General features: G+C 39.9%; 1 protein-coding gene, 1 non-coding gene and 1 pseudogene across 2 annotated transcripts in view; 1 reads left to right on the top strand and 2 right to left on the bottom strand.

Annotated features, from left to right (window-relative positions):
- LSM3 (LSM3 homolog, U6 small nuclear RNA and mRNA degradation associated) overlaps positions 1-21057 on the top strand; it is a 31814-nt gene that overhangs the window by 3262 nt on the left and 7495 nt on the right. Inside the window, exon 3 of the mRNA XM_066244316.1 lies at positions 3457-3552. Coding sequence (XP_066100413.1) covers positions 3457-3552 — 96 coding nt within the window. The remainder of the gene's footprint in view (positions 1-3456; positions 3553-21057) is intronic.
- Positions 458-533, bottom strand: TRNAT-AGU (transfer RNA threonine (anticodon AGU)). Its single transcript has one exon. It is a non-coding gene; the product is annotated as a tRNA-Thr (tRNA).
- Positions 1340-2087, bottom strand: LOC136314681 (meiotic nuclear division protein 1 homolog; annotated as a pseudogene).

The raw sequence follows: 21057 nt of genomic DNA on the forward strand, positions 1-21057 counted from the left end.
TATAAACCATTTCTAAAAAAATAAATGAGATCTTGTTATAAATATTTTTGAGCACCTATTTTGCTTAATCTTTCTTGAAAATCATTGATCAGAGTGCATATAAATTCTTTATTTTTTATTTTTTTAGTGTTTTAACATTTTTTTTTTTTTTTTCATTTTTCTGAAGCTGGAAACAGGGAGAGACAGTCAGACAGACTCCTGCATGCACCCCACCGGGATCCACCCGGCACGCCCACCAGGGGCGACGCTCTGCCCACCAGGGGGCGATGCTCTGCCCATCCTGGGCGTCGCCATGTTGCGACCAGAGCCACTCTAGCACCTGGGGCAGAGGCCACAGAGCCATCCTCAGCGCCCGGGCCATCTTTGCTCCAATGGAGCCTTGGCTGCGGGAGGGGAAGAGAGACAGAGAGGAAAGCGCGGCGGAGGGGTGGAGAAGCAAATGGGCGCTTCTCCTGTGTGCCCTGGCCGGGAATCGAACCCGGGTCCTCCGCACACTAGGCCGACGCTCTACCGCTGAGCCAACCGGCCAGGGCTGTTTTAACATTTTTTAAATTAGTTTTAATGGGATGACATTGATAAATCAGGGTACATATGTTCAGAGAAAACATCTCCAGATTATTTTGACATTTGATTATGTTGCATACCCCTCACCCAAAGTCAAATTGTCTTCTGTCACCTTCTATCTGGTTTTCTTTGTGCCCCTCCCCGTAACCATCACACTCTAAATCCTTTATAATCTAAATAGTTTTTATGACTAGATGGAACTTTTTAAAAAATTTTCAATTACAGTTGTCATACTAATATTATAAACTGATATTAATAAGTTAATGTTATGTTAATATTAACTTATTACACCCCAAGTATTAGACATTATATAACTTACTAAGTGGTCATCCTGATAAATCTAGTAACCAACTGGCACCAAAAATAGTTATTAGAATATTATTGACTGTATTCCTCATGTTATCCTTTACATCCCCATGACTATTCTGTAACTACCAATTTGTACTTCTTGATTCCCTTACCTTGTTCATCCATCCCCCAACCCCCACTCCTATCTGGCAACTACGGAAATATTCTCTGTATCTATGAGTCTGTTTCTGTTCTGCTTCTTTGTTTCAGTTTTTTAGATTCATTTGTTGATAGATATGTATTTATTGCCATTTCATTGTTGATATTTATCTTTTAAAAACAAATTTTTTATACCTTATACTTTATTTTATATTAATGAAATGATCATCACAATTGCAAGTAAATGACAATTCTGTACGTTTGGTTGGATAATATAAAATATTTACATATTCACAGGCACACAGATCCTTGACCAGTATCAAGCACTTTAGTCTATGTAGTCAGTGTCTTCTGGAATTCCAAAATTTTTATCGATTTTATTTTCGTTGAACCCAAATTTTTTTTTGGCCCAAGATTTTATTGCATATATGTTATCAGTTCGTCTGTTAGCAGCTTCTTTGGCTACTTTATATGCTTGGCATCACATTCGTTGTATTTTTCTACTTCGGCCTTTGACTTCCATTTAGTCTCAAAGTGAAGAAAGCTCTTTTGCTAGCCTGGTTTGATCTTCCTTTTCTTTTTTAAAATTCATTTTAGAGAGAGGGGACAGAGAGAGAAAGAGAGAAGGCGGGGGAAGAGCAGATCAGGCCAAATCTTTTTTTTTCAATTTTAGAGAAGAGCAAGCGAAAGAAGAGGGATGGAGCAGGAAGCATCAGCTCCGCATTGCTCTTCTGTTTTATGTCAGCCAAATTTAGCTTTCTTGATGCTTTTCTGCAGGTTTGCTTGCTTTTGGTATCCCTCAGATAACTGAAACTCCAGAACCTCCAGCTTATGTTTCCTTGCATGAAGAGCTTTACTTGGAAAAGCCTAATAATTAGATGTTCCAGTCCTCTCACAGTCAACCATTCCATCATCAACTAAGCTTTAAAGGATTTTTACTGATGCAGCAGTAATTTCTTTCTCTTTGGGAGCAATCTTCTCTGTGTCTTAATTGAAATATTTATACATCTTTCATCTCAAAAAACTTTTTCATTATGCAGGTTCTCTTCTGTGCTCAGTCCTTTTTTCTTTGACATGGTGCGAGCAGCATGTCTTCCCTCTTTTTCTTTTTCTTAAAGAACACCCTTTAACATTTCATAATACCTAAAGGTAAAGAATCTGATATTCTTGGAAAGGCGGTAGGGACCTAGGGAGATTGTGGTCTTAATATATAGCGAGCCTTAAGAGAAGAGAAACCCCAAGAAGTGAGGAATAGTGGTAACTTTGCCAAGAAAACAGAATTGAGCTTAATCATGTGGACAGGCGGTGGCACATGGAGAGAAACCCTGGGACAGACATATGCCCTAACTCTTGGAAGTTTCTTCAGTTCCCTATATATTGATAGATTCGATTGACTGCACTGAACGGCCCCCATCCTTTTGTTTGTTTTCTGACTCTAATCTATAGATTTTTGCTCTTGTTAATGTGCTGTGCCTTGCCAGTTCCCCATGTGGCTGATTGGCTACTTTTATTTTGATGTGAGCTGGTAAGTCATTTAACACTTTGTTAAAAGTAAGCTTAAGTGGGTTCTGAATAAGGCCCCTGGAGGTTCACCTTTTAGTAGAATGCATGAAGTTTGGAGCTTGGATTGAGGACATCTCCGAATATCTGAGATTCAGTATTTATTGATTGAGCCCATGGGTGCCAAACATAGTTCTTGCTAGGTTATAAATGTGCAGGGTGTTGCTTTATTACATTACCTTATGGTGTTTAGGACAGGGAGGATTGAATGATAGTGTCTTGTATCTTTAGAAGACAGTAATGCCATCATCTTAGCAATTAAACAAAGAAATTTTTTTCTTTACTGTATCTTTCTTGTCACACTGTTATAGATGGAATTGAAGAAAGTCTACTGAAAAGTGATGGATTTGCAATTTTTCATGATTCATTATTTATTATTATAATTGATGTAAGTGCCTTAAATAATAAGTAGGGTGAACACTTTAAAATAATTGCAGTTATTTTGAGTAAATTCATTTTTGGCCATTTAAACAGATCTGTATTTTTATCAGGTCATCTCAGTTATTGTTGGAAATGATGTTCAAAAAAATGGTGTATTTACACAGGAAGGTTATTTTTTATTTGTATATAATAGTTTTTGGTACAGGCAGTTATGAATGAGATAGGTTCTGTAGGTTTGAAAATGTTTAGGTATTTATATGTACATAAAGGTAATAATAAATACTATATTAAGACAAACATTTGTCTAAGTTGCATTTAATAGGTAAATGTACCTGTTTCAAATTGCGTACAAATTGAACTTAAGAACAAACCTACAGAACCTATAACTCAGGGACTGCCAGTATAAGTATTGTGTGTTAATTGTATTTGAGCAATTTGCATATAAGCCCTGTTAATTGTTTCTTAACTTATTGAATTTCTTGGTCCCTTACCCTCCCACTTCAGGCTTATGATCAACACTTAAATATGATATTGGGAGATGTGGAAGAAACTGTGACTACTATAGAAATTGATGAAGAAACATATGAAGAAATATATAAAGTAAGTCATACAATTCTATTCATTGATTTAAAATGCCAATTGTTCTTAATATCCAACAGCTTAAAACATATTTATGGAAAGCCTGTTATTTATTTATTTATTTTTTTACAGAGACAGAAAGAATCAGAGAGAGGGACAGACAGGAACGGAGAGAGATGAGAAGCATCAATCATTAGTTTTTCGTTGCGACACCTTAGTTGTTCATTGATTGCTTTCTCATATGTGCCTTGACTATGGGCCTTCAGCAGACCGAGTAACCCCTTGCTCGAGCCAGCAACCTTGGGTCCAAGCTGGTGAGCTTTGCTCAAACCGGATGAGTCCGCACTCTAACTGGGGGGTCTCGGGGTCTTGAACCTGGATCCTCCGCATCCCAGTCCGATGCTCTATCCACTGCGCCACCGCCTGGTCAGGCGGAAAGCCTGTTATGTTTTGACATCTACTCAAGGACTCAGTAGAGTGTTATAACAATTAAAAGCAAAGTCTTTGGGGTCAGACATACCTGGTTTCCAGTACTGGCTTGGCCACATCCTACCTGGGGTATATTGGGCAAGTGAATGGACTTTGCAGACTTAATTTCCTCATTGGTCAGTAGGAATACTACCACTTCCCTCATATAGTTACCAGGATTCAATGAGCTATGACAGTGTAAGATACCTATGTATGATGATATAACAGTAATACTGGGTAATGTTCTTTGTTTAATGTGGATTTGATCTGTCAATACTTAATAGAAACTAAAATGGAGAAATTAGGGCCTGACCTGTGGTGGCGCAGTGAATAAAGCGTCGACCTGGAAATGCTGAGGTCGCCAGTTCGAAACCCTGGGCTTGCCTGGTCAAGGCACATGTGGGAGTTGATGCTTCCAGTTCCTCCCCCCTTCTCTCTCTCTCTCTCTCCTCTCTCTCTCTCCTCTCTCTCTCTCTCTCTCTCTCCCTCTCCTCTCTAAAATGAATAAATAAATTAATAAAATAAAATGGAGAAATTAAAAAATTTATTTAACTCATTAAAAATAATGAATTATAACTAACATTTTTATGAACAAAAACTATTTTCTAAAACAAAATGTTTAGTGACAAATGTCTTTGTGTCACATTTTTTTTACCTCTATTGTGTGGCTGAATTAATGACATCTAGCTTATCACATCTTTTTTTTCCTTCATTTAATGTGTTGTAAAATGTTATAATTGAAAAAATCTGACCTCACACAGATAGATAGTTGGAAAAGGGGTGTATATATTTTTTGGATACTCTACTTACTCACCTTTGATGCTACAGCCAAACTCAAGAGTGATGGTTTTGCCTGATCAGGTGGTGGCGCAGTGGATAGAGCGTCGGACTGGGATGTGGAGGACCCAGGTTCGAAACCCCGAGGTCGCCAGCTTGAGCGTGGGCTCATCTGGTTTGAGCAAAGCTCACCAGCTTGAACCCAAGGTCGCTGGCTTGAGTAAGGGGTTACTTGGTCTGCTGTAGCCCCCCAGTCAAGGCACATATGAGAAAGCAATCAATGAACAACTAAGGTGCTACAACAAAGAATTGATGCTTCTTATCTCTCTCCGTTCCTGTCTCTCTGTCCCTATCTGTCCCTCTCTCTGTCTCTTATCTGTCTCTGTCACAAAAAAAAAGAGTGGTGTTTTTTTAAAGATTGATTGCAGTGTAGAATCTGAAACCCTGTCAATGAGCTTTTCATTCTCTTGTTAATGCAAATTCATTGGTCTACCTTGCACTTGGAATGGATCTTTTACATATGCATGATTTTATAACATCAAGCACCTGGTTATTTGGAAAAAAATTTTTTTTTTTAAATTTTTTAAATATTTTATTTATTGATTTTTGTTGTTGTTTTTTTTTTTTTAGAGAGGAGAGGGAGAGAGAGAGAGAGAGAGGAGAGAGGAGAGACAGATAGAGAGAAAGGGGGGAGGAGCTGGAAGCATCAACTCCCATATGTGCCTTGACCAGGCAAGCCCAGGGTTTCGAACCGGCGACCTCAGCATTTCTAGGTCGACGCTTTATCCACTGCGCCACCACAGGTCAGGCTATTTGGAAAATTTTAGTTCACTGAGTTACACACATCTTCTAAATGTTGACACATTTCATTCTTCAAATTTAAAAAGGAAAGTCTCATTTGTTGTTAAATCTTTTAAGTATTGGGAAGCCAATCTCTGGCCCTCTCAGAGCATAGTGGTTTAAACCTGGGTTCAAATCTTGACTCCTTTGCTTACAGCTTTATAGTTGTACCAAAATACCTACCTGTCTGTTTCCTTGTCTGTAAAGGTGGGGGTGGTAGGCCTGACCTGTGGTGGTGCAGTAGATAGAGCGTTGACCTAGAATGCTGAGGTCACCGGTTCAAAACCCTGGGCTTGCCTGGTCAAGATACATATGGGAGTTGATGCTTCCTGCTCCTCCCCCCTTTCCCCCCCCCTCCTCCTTCTCCTCCTTCTCCTTCTCCTCCTCCTCCTCCTCCTCCTCCTCCTCCTTCTCCTCCTCCTCCTCCTCCTTCCCCTCCTGCTGCTTCTTCTTTTCTCTCTTTCTCTCCTCTAAAATGAATAAATGAATAAATAAAAGTCTTTAAAAAGGGAAAGAAAGAAAAATATCCAAAATTAAAGTGGGGATGGTAATAGGACCCACTTAATACATTTATTGAGGATTCACTGAGAGATTACTTGAAGAGCCTTCAGTTTAGCAACAGGTACGTAGTCAGTGTTTAAATGTTAGGCTTTGCTGTTTTTGTAGTTCTACTTTATGGCTTCATCCTCTCTTCAAGCACTCCTGACTCATTTGATAATTTTCTTTTTCTCTCTGAACATGGGCTTTATTTATTTTTTTATCTGTATTTTTTTCCCCCTCAGAGATGTTATTTAGTAATTATTGTTATAAGCTGTGAGTCTATTCCAGTGATCAGTACAGCATAAAAGTTTGGGCTCTTAATAGATCTGGGTGGTAATCCTGGCTACTAGTAATGAGTTATGTGACCCTGGGCAAATTATAGAAACTTTCTAAGCCTCAGAGACCTCATATGTAAATGCCAATACCTGTGCTTGTAATAGAATGTACTGAATTTGGTGCATAGAAAGTTGGTGGCATGTTGTGATAGGTGGCCATGATTATGGATAAATCTGTCTTCAGTTTCGTTTCTTTTCTGAGCTTCACTCTCATTTCCAACATTTTTATTGCAAAATTTTTCACTTTGAATGGTATCTCAAACCTAGTACATCTAAAACTAATCTCTTGGTTTCCTTCACTTTCAGAAATTCCCTATTTCTGTTTATGATTTTCTCACTTAGACCAGCAATTTTCAACCAGTATGCTGCAAGAATTTTTAGAGCATGCAATGCCTGACTGTTTAGTCAGGGACACTGACCTTTTTTCCCTTAGATTGTCAAATAAAAAAATGATAACAACCAACACAATAGCCATCTGTTGTGAATGAATCAAAATTATACCTTTTTTATTTTTTTGTCAGATTGGCAAAAAATATATTTTTTGGTGTGCCACAGAGTTTATTATTTATTTATTTATTTTTTGGGAGGCCTCGATCAGAAGGACTTGGGCACCCTGTGCCACAGAGTTTAATTTATGCGTGCCATGACATGAAAAGATTGAAAATTGCTGATTTAGATTATAAATCTCAGAATTTCCCTTTCACTCCCACTGATCAGTAATTAATTCAGTTGATTCTTTCCTCATATTGCTTTGTCATTGCTATAACCCTAGCTCAGGCACTTTTCTTCACATCCATCTCCGTTCCAGCCCTGCATGACTGACTGCCAGTAATTGTCTTCGAACATGGCTTTCATTTGTCATAGTCATGCTTAGAGACTTTAAAGGCTTTCTATAGCCTAGAGAGCAAAGCACAAGTACAAGCTAGGTTAAGACTCTTGATAATGTGGTGGTTAATTCTGCAGTCTCCATTCTGATGACTCTAGCCAAGTTGGTCTTCTCACTGACTTCAGAGTATGCCCTCTATAGTTCTGCTTCTGTCTTTTCCCAGAATGTTTTACGTGACTGGAATGTCTTGTCTCTTTCGTAATAAAGCCTGTTTCAAGAACCAGCTCATCTCTACCTCTTCTGTGACCTTTTCTCTGACCATTTTGACCTTTTTACCTCCTTGGATCATTTCTTCATTTGGATGGATCTAACACTTGGCACTTTGAACTGATCATACTCACTTTTTCATTTGTATGTTTCTTTTCATCTTGTGAACTACTTGACAGCAGAAAAGAGGACATTTATTCTGTTCCTCATAGTGCCTTGTTATCTATCTATAGGCGATAAGTATCATATATGGTCAGGTTGTTTGAGGAGTATGGAATAGGGGAAGGAGTAGAGCTAATGAAGTGTAGTCTTGTTAGAGAGGCAAGGTGCATACTATATTGTTTTAAAATTAACTGGGAAGTAGAAATAGCATGAATAGATGAAAAGAATTACAACATTCTAAGAATTCATTTTAATTCAGTTTCAATTTCTGGTATATAACTTGCTAACCAGTTTTATTAGGCTGTTAACATTTTGCCTTTGTATTAATTTTATTTGAGGGTGTTAGTATGGCTTTTTGCCAAGATTTGACAGCATTATGGTTTGTAACAGTAAGTCTGTTAGCCTCTCTTGAATCTGCTTCCTCAACTGAAAATTGAGAGGATTGACAATGAGTTCTTTGATTCCAATCATATGTAAAAATCTCTAGTTCTGAGTTCTGTGCTAAATGTTAGGGGAAAACACATGCACAAATTGAATTTTGAGGGAATACTTTGTAACAGAACAAAAAAGAAATTAAGGTAGAGGGAAAACATTTACTTTTTTAGGAGGAGAATAGAGGGTGGTGGGGAAAGGAAATGAGTATGTCTTGAATAACTGCTGTGTGCCAAAGCCTTGTGTGTTTCATCACATTTAGTCTCCCAGTAACACTGAGGTCAGTGGTACTCCCATTTTCTAGCTGAGGAAACCAAGTTCAGCTAGGAAAAACTGTGGTAGGGACTTCAAACCTGGGCCTAAATGGCTTTCAAAGCCTGTAAGGGCCTGGAACTCAGAGAAATTGGTGAAGGAATTGGTGGACAGTGAAATCTTGAAGTTGGTAGGATAGCACTAAGTTCTTCTGGATAGCCCAGCACTAGCTGAGCTAATGTGGATAGACTGAACACAGAGATTATCACGTAAATCTCTAGGATCTGGTAGGCCATGCTTGGTTCTTGTCACTCTGGGCTTTAAAGAATATTCACTAGATATGAGAAAGTGTTCTTTCATAATGTGAACTTGGTGGGAGAAGATGGAGAACTAACCTTTGATGAATGCCTGCTGTGTGTCAGGTACTGTGTTATCCATTTTATATATGTCATATTCTAACAACCCAGTGAAATAGGCCTGGGTTAAAGCTAATATGCATTGCTGTCTCTATGACAGTGTATAGTATTTTCCAAATTTATATAACTTTAGTACTTTTTGCCTTAATATGTGTTGCTATGTAACAAATTACCTCAAGTTTATTGTCTTAAAAGCACACATAGCCCTGGCCTGTTGGCTCAGTGGTAGAGCGTCAGCCTGGCGTGCAGGAGTCCTGGGTTCGGTTCCTGGCCAGGGCACACAGGAAAAGCGCCCATCTGCTTCTCCACCTCTCCTCCTCTCCTTCCTCTCTGTCTCTCTCTTCCCCTCCCGCAGCCAAGGCTCCATTGGAGCAGAGTTGGCCTGGGCGCTGAGGATGGCTCTGTGGCCTCTGCCTCAGGCACTAGAATGGCTCTGATTGCAATAGAGCGACACCCCAGATGGGCAGAGCATCACCTCCTGGTGGGCATGCTGGGTGGATCCTGGTCGGTTGTATGGCGGGAGTCTGTCTGACTGCCTCCCCATTTCCAACTTCAGAAAAATACAAAAAATAAAAAATAAAAAAAAGCAAAACAAAAAAGCACACATAATCATTCATTAGCTTACAGTTTCTGTGGGTCAGGTGTCCAGGCACAGCTTAACTAGGTCCTCTGCTGCAGGGTCTCTCACAAGCTGCCCGAAGGTTGGGGTCTCATTTGAAGTCTCAACTTGGGAGGATCTGCTTCTAAGCTCCCTTTTATGGTTGTTGGCAGGATTCAGTTCCATGAAGGTGGTTGGACAAAGAGCCTCAGTTCTTTGTCATATGGTCCTCTATCACCTGGCAGCTTGCTTTATTGAACCCAGCAAGAGAGTTGGCTAGTAAAACGGAAGTTACTATCTATCATGATAGTGACATCTGATAGCCTTTGCAGTATTCAATTAGTTAGAAGCAAGGCACAAGTTTCACCCTCACTCAGAGGGAAGGGATTTCACGAGGGGGCAACTGTGAAACATCAGGGGGCAACCGTGGGAGCTGCTTACCTTGGAAAATGCTGCCATGTTCATTTTTGTTCACTGGAATTGTGTCATAGTTTAGAAGCATGTTTTCTTTTTTAGTTGAACTGATGTTTACAAATAATATCTTAAATGTGATGAAATATAGAATATACAGTTTTATACCCTGCTTTTTTCATGTAACATTAACCTAAACATTTCACCATGGAAATAGACTTTTCATAAATGTTTTCACGCTCTTCTCTTGAATTCTGCTTGTGAGAGAAATTAATCCTCAACTGCGTTGTCTATTCTTATAGAGAGGGGATTCGTGCTGCTCACTCCAGATTTGTACTGAGCTGACAGTGAGCTCTACCTCGCTTATCCCTATTCTAATCAGCTTGTAGTGGGGTTCTTCCTGAAACTGTTTGAAGGTGTGTGTTAGTGCACATGTGCAGATCTCTGGTTGTAGTGTCTGTAGCATTCTCAGAGCAGTCACTGACCTCTGAAGATTCATGACTGCTGCCTTTGAGGGCTGGCTGCTGCAGCAGGGGCCGTTCAGCTGTGCATACTGCTAGTACACATGGTCTCTCCTGCTCCCAGAGCTGCAGCTGCAGAAAGGAAGCAAAGTTTACTTAAATTTTTTTTTACATTGCTATAATTTATTAGATAAAATACTATTTTATTTAGAAATTAAATTTAATGGGTGACATTAATCAATAAGAGCACATGGATTTCAGGTAAACATTTCAGTGGCATTTGAACTGTTGATTGTGTTGTATACCCATCACCCAAAGTCAAATCATTTTGTGTCACCTTATATTTGTCCCTCTTTACTCCTTTCCCCCTCCCCACTTCATTTTTATTATTAGGTAAAATATTAAAAATGAAATCTTTAGATGACTGAAATACTTTCTCATTCCAACTATAAAGAAGTAAATTCTTCTCTAGACAGTGTAGTATCATGTCATTTTCCATATAAAAGGTCTATTTTCTTGTATAAACAATCTTTGTAGGATTTTATCGACCTGCCTTTCAATCTAGCTATCCCACTTTTAGGAATATACCCCAAGAACACCATAGCACGGTTTGAAAAGGAGAAATGCTCCCCCCATGTTTATGGCAGCATTGTTCACAATAGCGAAGATCTGGAAGCAGCCCAAGTGTCCATCAGTGGACGAGTGGATTAAAAAGCTTTGGTATATATATACTATGGAATACTACTCAGCCATAGAAATGATGACATCAGATCATTTATAATAACATGGATGGACTTTGATAACATTATACTGAGTGAAAGAAGTAAATCAGAAAAAACTAAGAACTATATGATTCCATACATAGATGGGACATAAAAACAAGACTCAGAGACATGGACAAGAGTATGATGGTTACGGGGGTGGGGGAGTGAAGAAGAGGGAGGGGGTGGGGGAAGGGGAGGGGCACAAAGAAAACCAGATAGAAGGTAATAGAAGACAATTTGACTTTGAGTGAGGGGTATGCAACATAATCAAATGTCAAAATAATCTGGAGATGTTTTCTCTGAACATGTGTACCCTGATTTATCAATGTCACTCCATTAAAACTAAAAAGAAAAAGGCCCTGGCCGGTTGGCTCAGTGGTGGAGCGTCGGCCCGGCGTGTGGAAGTCCCCGGTTCAATTCCCGGCCAGGGCACACAGGAAAGGCGCTCATCTACTTCTCCACCCCTACCCCTCTCCTTCTTCTCTGTCTCTCTCTTCCCCTTCCGCAGCTGGGGATCCATTGGAGCGGGGTTTGCCCGGGCGCTGAGGATGGCTCTATGGCCTCTGCCTCAGGCGCTAGAGTGGCTCTGATTGCGGCAGAGCGACACCCCAGATGGGCAGAGCATCATCCCCTGGTGGGTGTGCCGGGTGGATCCCAGTCGGGCGCATGCGGGAGTCTATCTGACTGCCTCCCTCCCTGTTTCCAACTTCAGAAAAATACAAAAAAAAAAAAAACTAAAAAAAATATATAAAAGGCAATATTATAATTGAAGAAAGGAATATAACTAATAATTCTCTTAAAAAAATCTTTGTAAGATTTTAAATGTAAATGTGATAGTTTCTTGTAGTGTGCAAGTGTGTATTAACTAGATAGTTAGAAAAGATGGTGATATTATGGGGAATACCTATAGTCAGTTCCATTCAACATCATGGAGAACAACTACTTTCAGTATTTCTCTCCAAGACAGGAAATCAGACTAAATGGTTCCTCAGTTTGACCCATTTTATGTTTCTCTCTTTCCTCTGTTGAACTCACTAATGAATATCAACATTACCAAAACAGAGAAACTCACAGACCATGTAGGTGTTTTTCCATAACTTAATGACTTCTGAATAATTAACTTGAGTACCGACTTGTTAATGGGAAGGTTGATAGTAGTCAGTCTTATCTTTTGACTTTCAGCTCTCTATAATTAGTGTGTCTGTCTGTAAACTGCTCAAGAGTTACTTGGCCCATCATACTTTTCAACCAGGCATCACATTTACCACCTTTCACCAAACCCCTCATGTTTTGTTTTGTTTTTAATAAATAAATCTTTATTTTAATGGGGTGGCATCAAATCAGGGTACATATATTCAAAGAAAACATGTCCAGGTTATCTTGTCATTCAATTATGTTGCATACCCATCACCCAAAGTCAGATTGTCCTCCGTCACCTTCTATCTAGTTTTCTTTGTACCCCTCCCCCACCCTCTCCCCCTCTCCCTCCTTCCCTCCCGCCGCCCCCCTAACCACCACACTCTTGTCCATGTCTCTTAGTCTCGTTTTTATGTCCCACCAATGTATGGAATCCTGCAGTTCTTGTTTTTTTCTGATTTACTTATTTCACTCCATATAATGTTATCAAGATCCTACCATTTTGTTGTAAGTGATCCGATGTCATCATTTCTTATGGCTGAATAGTATACCATGGTGTATATGTGCCACATCTTTATCCAGTCTTCTATTTTTTTTTTACAGTGATTAAAACCTTTAAACAAACTCTTGGCCAATACAGCAAAAGTCCATAAAAGAGTAGTGTCCTTAACATGTTCACTAAGTCCAAGTTGGCCCCAACACCATGCCAAATCCCTGAAAAATGCAACCCAACCACAGTTCAGTCTGTTAGGAGCTGTCACAAGGAGCAGGAGTCCAGGAAAAGTCCACATCTAGGAAAAGTCCACATGGCACTGGAATTGTCACAATTCTATACTTTGCAGCTCACGTCCAAGTCCCAATGACCGCTGCTTCTAGCTGGTAATGATTCAGGTAGACTGGAAAAGCCATCTGCAGCATGTGTGGATATGGAGCCTATGTTCTCCTCTGCCTGGAGAGATGAGACCAGGTTGCTTTTCCCTGGAGCTCTGTGACTGTGGCTTGGTAAAGAGAACCAGTCTCAGTGTGGCTTCTTCAGTGTTTCTTGGTTGAAGAGTCCTCTTAGTTTAGTCCAAAGTTGGTTTTTCCAGATGATAGTTCTTAAAATTAGTTTGTAATCCACTTTGGTTCTGGGAGGTGGATGTTGGTACATCCACCTACTCCAGCGCCATCTTGTCTTCCGCCAACCACTCATGTTTTGACTCACTAGTTTTTCCTGGAGATGTTGCCCTTTTGGAACTGAATGATCTTGCTCCCTCTGCTTACAAGCACCCTCCCTCACCTTACAGACCTTTACCTGTAGGCCATCTAGGCAGCATCAGATATTTCTTTTAGAGCTTTCTGTAGACAAGCATTGTCCAGTAGGACTGTACAACACTGAAAATGTTCTAAATCTCCAGTGTTCAGTGTAGTAGCCACAAGCCATATGTGGCTATTTATTTAGCACTTGAAATATGTACTGGCATGACTAAGAAACTGGATATTTCATTTTAATTTAGCCACCTGTCCAAATTTCGTGTTGGACAGAGCAACTCTAGACCAACTCCCTCATATGGAAATAATTCTCCCTTTACAAACTTTCCCATTCAGAAGTAAATCTTCTCTTTGTAATCCCGTATTGTAAACATATATCTCTAATACTTAACACATATTGTATTTTGTTTCTTACCCACTTTAAAGTTGCTTCTATTTCAGTTTAACTTTTTGCATAGATAATAGATTCACACAATTTAAAAGTGCCTGTGGCTAACGCTTAACCAGCCCAGCTATCCTGACCAACCCAGCTATTGGTGGTGCCCAGGGAAGATGCTCAAACCAGCAACTGCCTGTAGAGGGGAAGAGGTAGAGAAGGGGGGAGGGAGAGAAGGGGGAGAGGGAGTGGGAGAGAAGCAAATAGTCACTTCTCCTGTGTGCCCTCTCCAGTAATCGAATCCAGGACTTCCATACGCCAGGCCGATGCTTTATCCACTAAGCCAGCTGGCCATGGCCAATCTTTTCTATTTGAAACTAATTGATTCAGTCTGTGACTAGAGCTAAAGTCCACTCATGTAAACATGTATGTATATATATATATATGTATGTAAAATTCTTGGTGAAATTTATCACTATTACTACAAAATGCACTACATCTTTCTGATAACTGATTTTAATATAATTCTTTTCTTATCTAGAAAATATTAGTTTGTACCCTGAACTCCTTTTTATTTCAAGAACTACTTGTTTATAGCCTAGACTCCTGGATGGGTGATAAAAGCAGATAGTTCATGGGGAGGTGGAGTAACTCACACTAGGGTGGTTGAAAGTTTACCCTTATGGACATGCTGGATAGACTGGTAACAAATACCCACCCCACCCCACTCCTACACCAAGTAATAGCTTTAGCACAAGTGCAATTTGTTTGGTTTTTAATTTTTTTGGAAGTTACTAGTGCCGTGTTTTATTGAACTTATTGGGGTGACATTGGTTTACAAAATACTTCAGGTGTACAACTCAACCAAACATTGCATACTACATCATGTATCTATCGCCCCAAGCAAAGTCTCCTTTCATCTCCATTTTCCCCTCCTTTGGCCACTTCCAACCCCCCCCCCCCCCCCCAGTCTATCACCACACTGTTTTCTGTGTATGTGTTACATGTTTTCTTGCCAATCCCTTCACTTTTCATCCAGCCCCCCAACCCCCTGTCCTCTGACAGCTGTCAGTTTGTTCCATGTATCCATTCCTCTGAAGTTTGTTTTAGGCAAGTTTGCCCCACATAGTTGTTTAGGAACTGGACTCCTTCCATCTTGTAACTCTACCATCCCCTAAGTCTTTATTGTAGCTCTGCTATCCCCTAAGTCTTTATCATCATTCACAGCTGCTGGTAGCAAAAAGAAATGGAGGCGTGTTCATGGGTGGTTTTATGAACCAGGTCTTGAAGTATCACGTGTATCTTCTCATATTCTTTAGGCTAAAATTCAGTGATATGATCATACCCAACTGCAAGGGAGCCTGGGAAATATACTTTAATTGTATACCCAACAGCTAGCAATATCTGATATAGTCTGCCTCTCTGACAACCAAATATCTCTGTATAGCTGTGAGAAAAGGATTATTTTTTAATTAATTTTAATGTGGTGACATTGATAAATCAGGGTACATATGTTCAGAGAAAACATCTCTAGGTTATTTTGACATTTGATTATGCTGCATTCCCATAACCCAAAGTCCAGTTGTCTTCTGTCACCTTCTAACAGGTTTTCTTTGTGCCCCTCCCCTCCCCCAACCCCCTCCCTCTCCTCCCCCCCACCCCTTAACCTCCGCAATCTTGTCCATGTCTCTGAGTCTCATTTTTATGTCCTACCTATGTATGAAATCATATAGTTCTTAGTTTTTTTCTGATTTACAAATTTCACTTAGTATAATGTTATCAGGGTCCATCCATGTTGTTGTAAATGATCCGATGTCATCATTTCTTATGGCTGAGTAGTATTCCATAGTATATATGTACCAAAGCTTTTTATTTTTTTATTTTTTTTATTTATTCATTTTTAGAGAGGAGAGAGAGAGGGAGAGAGAGAGAGACAGAGAGGAGGGAGAGACAGAGAGAGAGAGAGAAGGGGGGAGGAGCTGGAAGCATCAACTCCCATATGTGCCTTGACCAGGCAAGCCCAGGGTTTCGAACCGGCGACCTCAGCATTTCCAGGTCGACACTTTATCCACTGCACCACCACAGGTCAGGCCATACCAAAGCTTTTTAATCCACTCATCCACTGACGGACACTTGGGCTGTTTCTAGATCTTCGCTATTGTGAACAATGCTACCATAAACATGGGGGTGCGTTTCTTCTTCTCAAACAGTGCTATGGTGTTCTTGGGGTATATTCCTAAAAGTGGTATACCTGGGTCAAAAGGCAGTTCGATTTTTGATTTTTTGAGGAATCTCTGTACTGTTTTTCCACAGTGGCTGCACCAGTCTGCATTCCCACCAGCAGTTCAGGAGGGTTCCCTTTTCTCCACATTCTCGCCAGCACTTAATTCTGTGTTGTTTTGTTGATGAGCACCATTCTGACTAGTGTGAGGTGATACCTCATTGCAGTTTTAATTTGCATTTCTCTAATGGTTAGTGATGTTGAGCATTTTTTCATATGCTTATTGGCCATCTGTATGTCCTCTTTGGAGATGTGTCTATTCATTTCTTTTGCCCATTTTTGATTGGATTGTTTGTCTTCCTGGTATTGAGTTTTACAAGTTCTTTATAAATTTTGGTTATTAACCCCTTATCAGACGTATTGTCAAATACAGTGTGTCTGTAAAGTCATGGTGCACTTTTGACCAGTCACAGGAAAGCAACAAAAGACAATAGAAATGTGAAATCTGCACAAAATAAAAGGAAAACTCTCCCAGTTTCATACCTATTCAGTGCAGCTCAATGTGGGCTCACGAACAGATTTTTTAGGGCTCCTTAGGTAGCTATCCCGTAGCCTCTACAGACTTGTCACTGACTGATGGCCTGCCATAACGGGGTTTCTCCACCAAACTGCGGGTTTCCTTCAACTGCTTATCCCACCGAGTAATGTTATTCCTATGTGGGGGTGCTTTGTTATAAAAGCGCCGATATTCACGTTGCACTTTGGTCACAGATTTGAATTTAGCAAGCCACAGAACACACTGAACTTTCCTCTCTACCGTCCACATCTCGCCTAGCATGGCCGTGGGCTGCTCCGCTGTATACACAGTGTTACGTCATCATCTGTGCATGTGTACATGCTGCCACATCATCCTACAGCAGTGGTTCCTTAACCTGTGGGTCGTGACCCCGGCGGGGGTCGAACGACCAAAACACAGGGGTCACCTAAAGCCACCATCAGAAATACATATTTTATTTAAAAATGTATTGTACAATAAATATGTATTTTCCGATGATGGCTTTAGGCGACCCCTGTGTTTTGGTCGTTCGACCCCCGCTGGGGTCGCGACCCACAGGTTGAGAACCGCTGTCCTACTAAAACTGGGAGGGTTTTCCTTTTATTTGGTGCAGATTTCACATTTCTGTCGTCTTATGTTGCTTTCCTGTGACTGGTCAAAAGTGCACCTTGACTTTACGGACAAACTGTATATTCTCCCATTGTGTAGTTTGTCTTTTTATTCTTTTCTTATTGTCTTTAGCTGTGCAAAAGCTTTTTAGTTTGCTATAGTCCCATTTGTTTATCCTGTCTTATTTTACTTGCCCATGGAGATAAATCAGCAAATATATTGCTGTGAGAGATGTCAGAGAGCTTACTGTCTATGTTTTCTTCTAAGATGCTTATGGTTTTACGGCTTACATTTAAGTCTTTTATCCATTTTGAGTTTATTTTTGTGAATGGTGTAAGTTGGTGGTCTAGTATCATTTTTTTGCAGGTAGCAGTCCAATTTTCCCAACACCATTTGTTGAAGAGGCTGTCTTTACTCCAATATATGCTCTTACCTCCTTTGTCAAATATCAGTTGTCTGTAAAAGTGTGGGTTTATTTCTGGGTTCTCAGTTCTGTTCCATTGATCTATATGCCTGTTCTTATGCCAGTACCATGCTGTTTTGAGTACAATGGCCTTGTAGTATAACTTGATATCCGGAAGTGTGATGCCTCTCACTTTATTCTTCCTTTTCAAGATTGCTGAGGCTATTCATGTTCTCTTTTGGTTCCATACAAATATTTGGAATATGTGTTCTATATCTTTGAAGTAAGTCATTGGTATTTTAATCGGTATTGCATTGAATTTATAAATTGCTTTGGGTAATATAGACATTTTAATGATGTTTATTCTTCCTAACCACGAACACGGTATATGCTTCCACTTGTTTGTATCTTCCCTGATTTCTTTTATCAATGTTTTATAATTTTCCGAGTACAAGTCTTTAATCTCCCTGGTTAAATTTATTCCTAGGTACTTTATTTTTTTGGTTGCAATGGTGAAGGGGATTGCTTCCTTAATTTCTCTTTCTGACAGTTCATTGTTAGTGTATAAAAATGCCTCTGATTTCTGAGTATTAATTTTATATCCTGCCACCTTGCTGAATTCATTTATCAGGTCCAGTAGTTTTTGTTTTTTTGTTTTTTTGTATTTTTCTGAAGCTGGAAATGGGGAGAGACAGTCAAACAGACTCCCGCATGCGCCCGACCAGGATCCACCCGGCACGCCCACCAGGGGCGATGCTCTGCCCACCAGGGGGCGATGCTCTGCCCCTCTGGGGCGTCGCTCTGTCGCGACCAGAGCCACTCTAGCGCCTGGGGCAGAGGCCAAGGAGCCATCCCCAGCACCCGGGCCATCCTTGCTCCAATGGAGCCTCGGCTGTGGGAGGGGAAGAGAGAGACAGAGAGGAAGGAGGGGGTGGGGGTGGAGAAGCAAATGGGCGCTTCCCCTATGTGCCCTGGCCGGGAATGGAACCCGGGTCCCCCGCACGCCAGGCCGACGCTCTACCGCTGAGCCAACCGGCCAGGGCCTCCAGTAGTTTTTTGACGGAGACTTTAGGGTTTTCTATATACAATATCATATCATCTGCAAATAATGATAGTTTTGCTTCTTCTTTTCCAATTTGGATGCCTTTTATTTCTTTTTCTTGTCTGATTGCTGTGGCTAGGACTTCCAGAACTATGTTGAATAAGAGTGGTGAAAGGGGGCACCCCTGCCTTGTTCCTGATCTTAAGGGGATTGCTTCTAATTTTTGCCCATTGAGTATGATGTTGGCTGTGGGTTTGTCATAGATGGCTTTTATCATGTTGAGGTATGTTCCCTGTATTCCCACTTTGCTGAGAGTTTTGATCATGAATGGGTGCTGGATTTTATCAAATGCTTTTTCTGCATCTATTGAAATTATCATATGGTTTTTCTCCTTCCTTTTTTGTTTATGTGATGAATCACATTGATTGATTTGTGAATATTGTACCAGCCTTGCCTCCCAAGAATAAATCCCACTTTATCATGGTGTATGATTTTTATCATATATTGCTAGATCCGTTTTGCTAATATTTTATTGAGGATTTTAGCATCTAAATTCATCAGGGATATTGGCCTATAATTTTCTTTCTTTGTGTTGTCTTTGCCTGGTTTTGGAATCAGAATTATACTTGCCTCATAAAAGGAGCTTGGAAGTCTTCCTTCCTCTTGAAATTTTTTTTTTTTTACAGAGACAGAGAGAGGGATAGACAGGGACAGACAGACAGGAATGGAGAGATGAGAAGCATCAATCATTAGTTTTTGGGTTTTTTTTAATAAATTTTAATTAATGTTAATGGGATGACATTAATAATTCAGGGTACATATATTCAAAGAAAACATGTCTAAATCATTAGTTTTTCGTTGCGCATTGCAACACCTTAGTTGTTCATTGATTGCTTTCTCATATGTGCCTTGACCGCCGGCCTTCAGCAGACCGAGTAACTCCTTGCTTGAGCCAGGGACCTTGGGTCCAAGCTGGTGAGCTTTTTGCTCAAGCCAGATGAGCCCACGCTCAAGCTGGCGACCTCGGGGCCTCGAACCTGGGTCCTCGGCATCCCAGTCTGAAGCTCTATCCACTGTGCCACCGCCTGGTCAGGCTTCTCTTGAATTTTTTGAAATAGCTTGCGAATGATAGGAGTTAGTTCTTCTTTGAATATTTGGTAGAACTCACTTGTGAAACCATCAGGCCTGGGACTTTTCTTTTTTGGGAGTTTTTTGATAACTGTTTCAATCTCACTTGTTGTAATTGGTCTGTTTAGGTTTTCTAATTCTTCCAGATTAATTTTTGGAAGATTACATGTTTCAAGGAATTTGTCCATTTTATCTAGGTTGTCTAGTTTTTTGGCATACAGTTTTTCATAGTATTTTCTTACAATATTTTGTATTTCTCTTGTGTCAGTTGTTATTTCTCCACTCTCGTTTCTAATTTTATTTATTTGAGTCCTCTCACTTTTTTTTTTGCTGAGTCTGGTTAAAGGTTCATTGATCTTGTTTACCTTTTCAAAGAACCAGCTCCTGGTTTCATTGATCCTCTGTATTGTTTCCTTAACCTCTGTCATTTATTTCTGCTCTGATCTTTATTATTTCCTTCCTTCTACTAGCTCTGGGCTTTACTTGCTGTTCTTTTTCTAATTCTTTTAGATGCAGGGTCAAGTTGTTTATTTGAGCTTTTTCTAGCTTCTTAAGGTTGCCTGTAATGCTACGAACTTCCCTCTCAGGACTGCTTTTGCTGCCTCCCATAAATTTTGAGTTGATGTATGCTCGTTATCGTTCGTTTCTAGGAACTTTTTATTTCTTTGATCTCATTGTTAACCCATTCGTTATTTAATAACATGCTATTTAGTTTCCAAGTGTTTGAGTATTTTTCAGTTTTTTTGTTGTGGTTGATTTCTAGTTTCGTGCCATTGTGATCAGAGAAAGTGCTTGATATGATTTCAATCTTCTTAAATTTGTTGAGACTACTTTTGTGCCCTAACATGTTGTCTATCCTAGAGAATGTACCATGAGCACTTGAAAAGAATGTATATTCTGCTGCTTTAGGGTGAAAGGTTCTGAAGATATCTATTAAATCAAGTTGATCTAATATGTCCTTTAAGTCTGCTGTTTCTTTGTTAATTTTCTTTCTTGAGGATCTATCTAGTGATGTTAGTGGGGTATTAAAATCCCCTACTATTATAGTATTGCTGTTGATCTCGCCCTTTAAGTCCATCAAAGTCTGCTTTATAGATTTAGGTGCTCCTATATTAGGTGTGTAGATTCATAATGGTTATATCTTCCTGTTGGATTGCTCCCTTTATCATTATGTAGTGACATTTTTTATCTCTTATTATAACCTTTGTTGTAAAGTTCATTTTGTCTGATATAAGTATTGCTACTCCAGCTTTT

The sequence above is a fragment of the Saccopteryx bilineata genome, chromosome 10, assembly GCF_036850765.1.
Source record: "Saccopteryx bilineata isolate mSacBil1 chromosome 10, mSacBil1_pri_phased_curated, whole genome shotgun sequence".
Lineage (NCBI taxonomy): Eukaryota > Metazoa > Chordata > Mammalia > Chiroptera > Emballonuridae > Saccopteryx > Saccopteryx bilineata.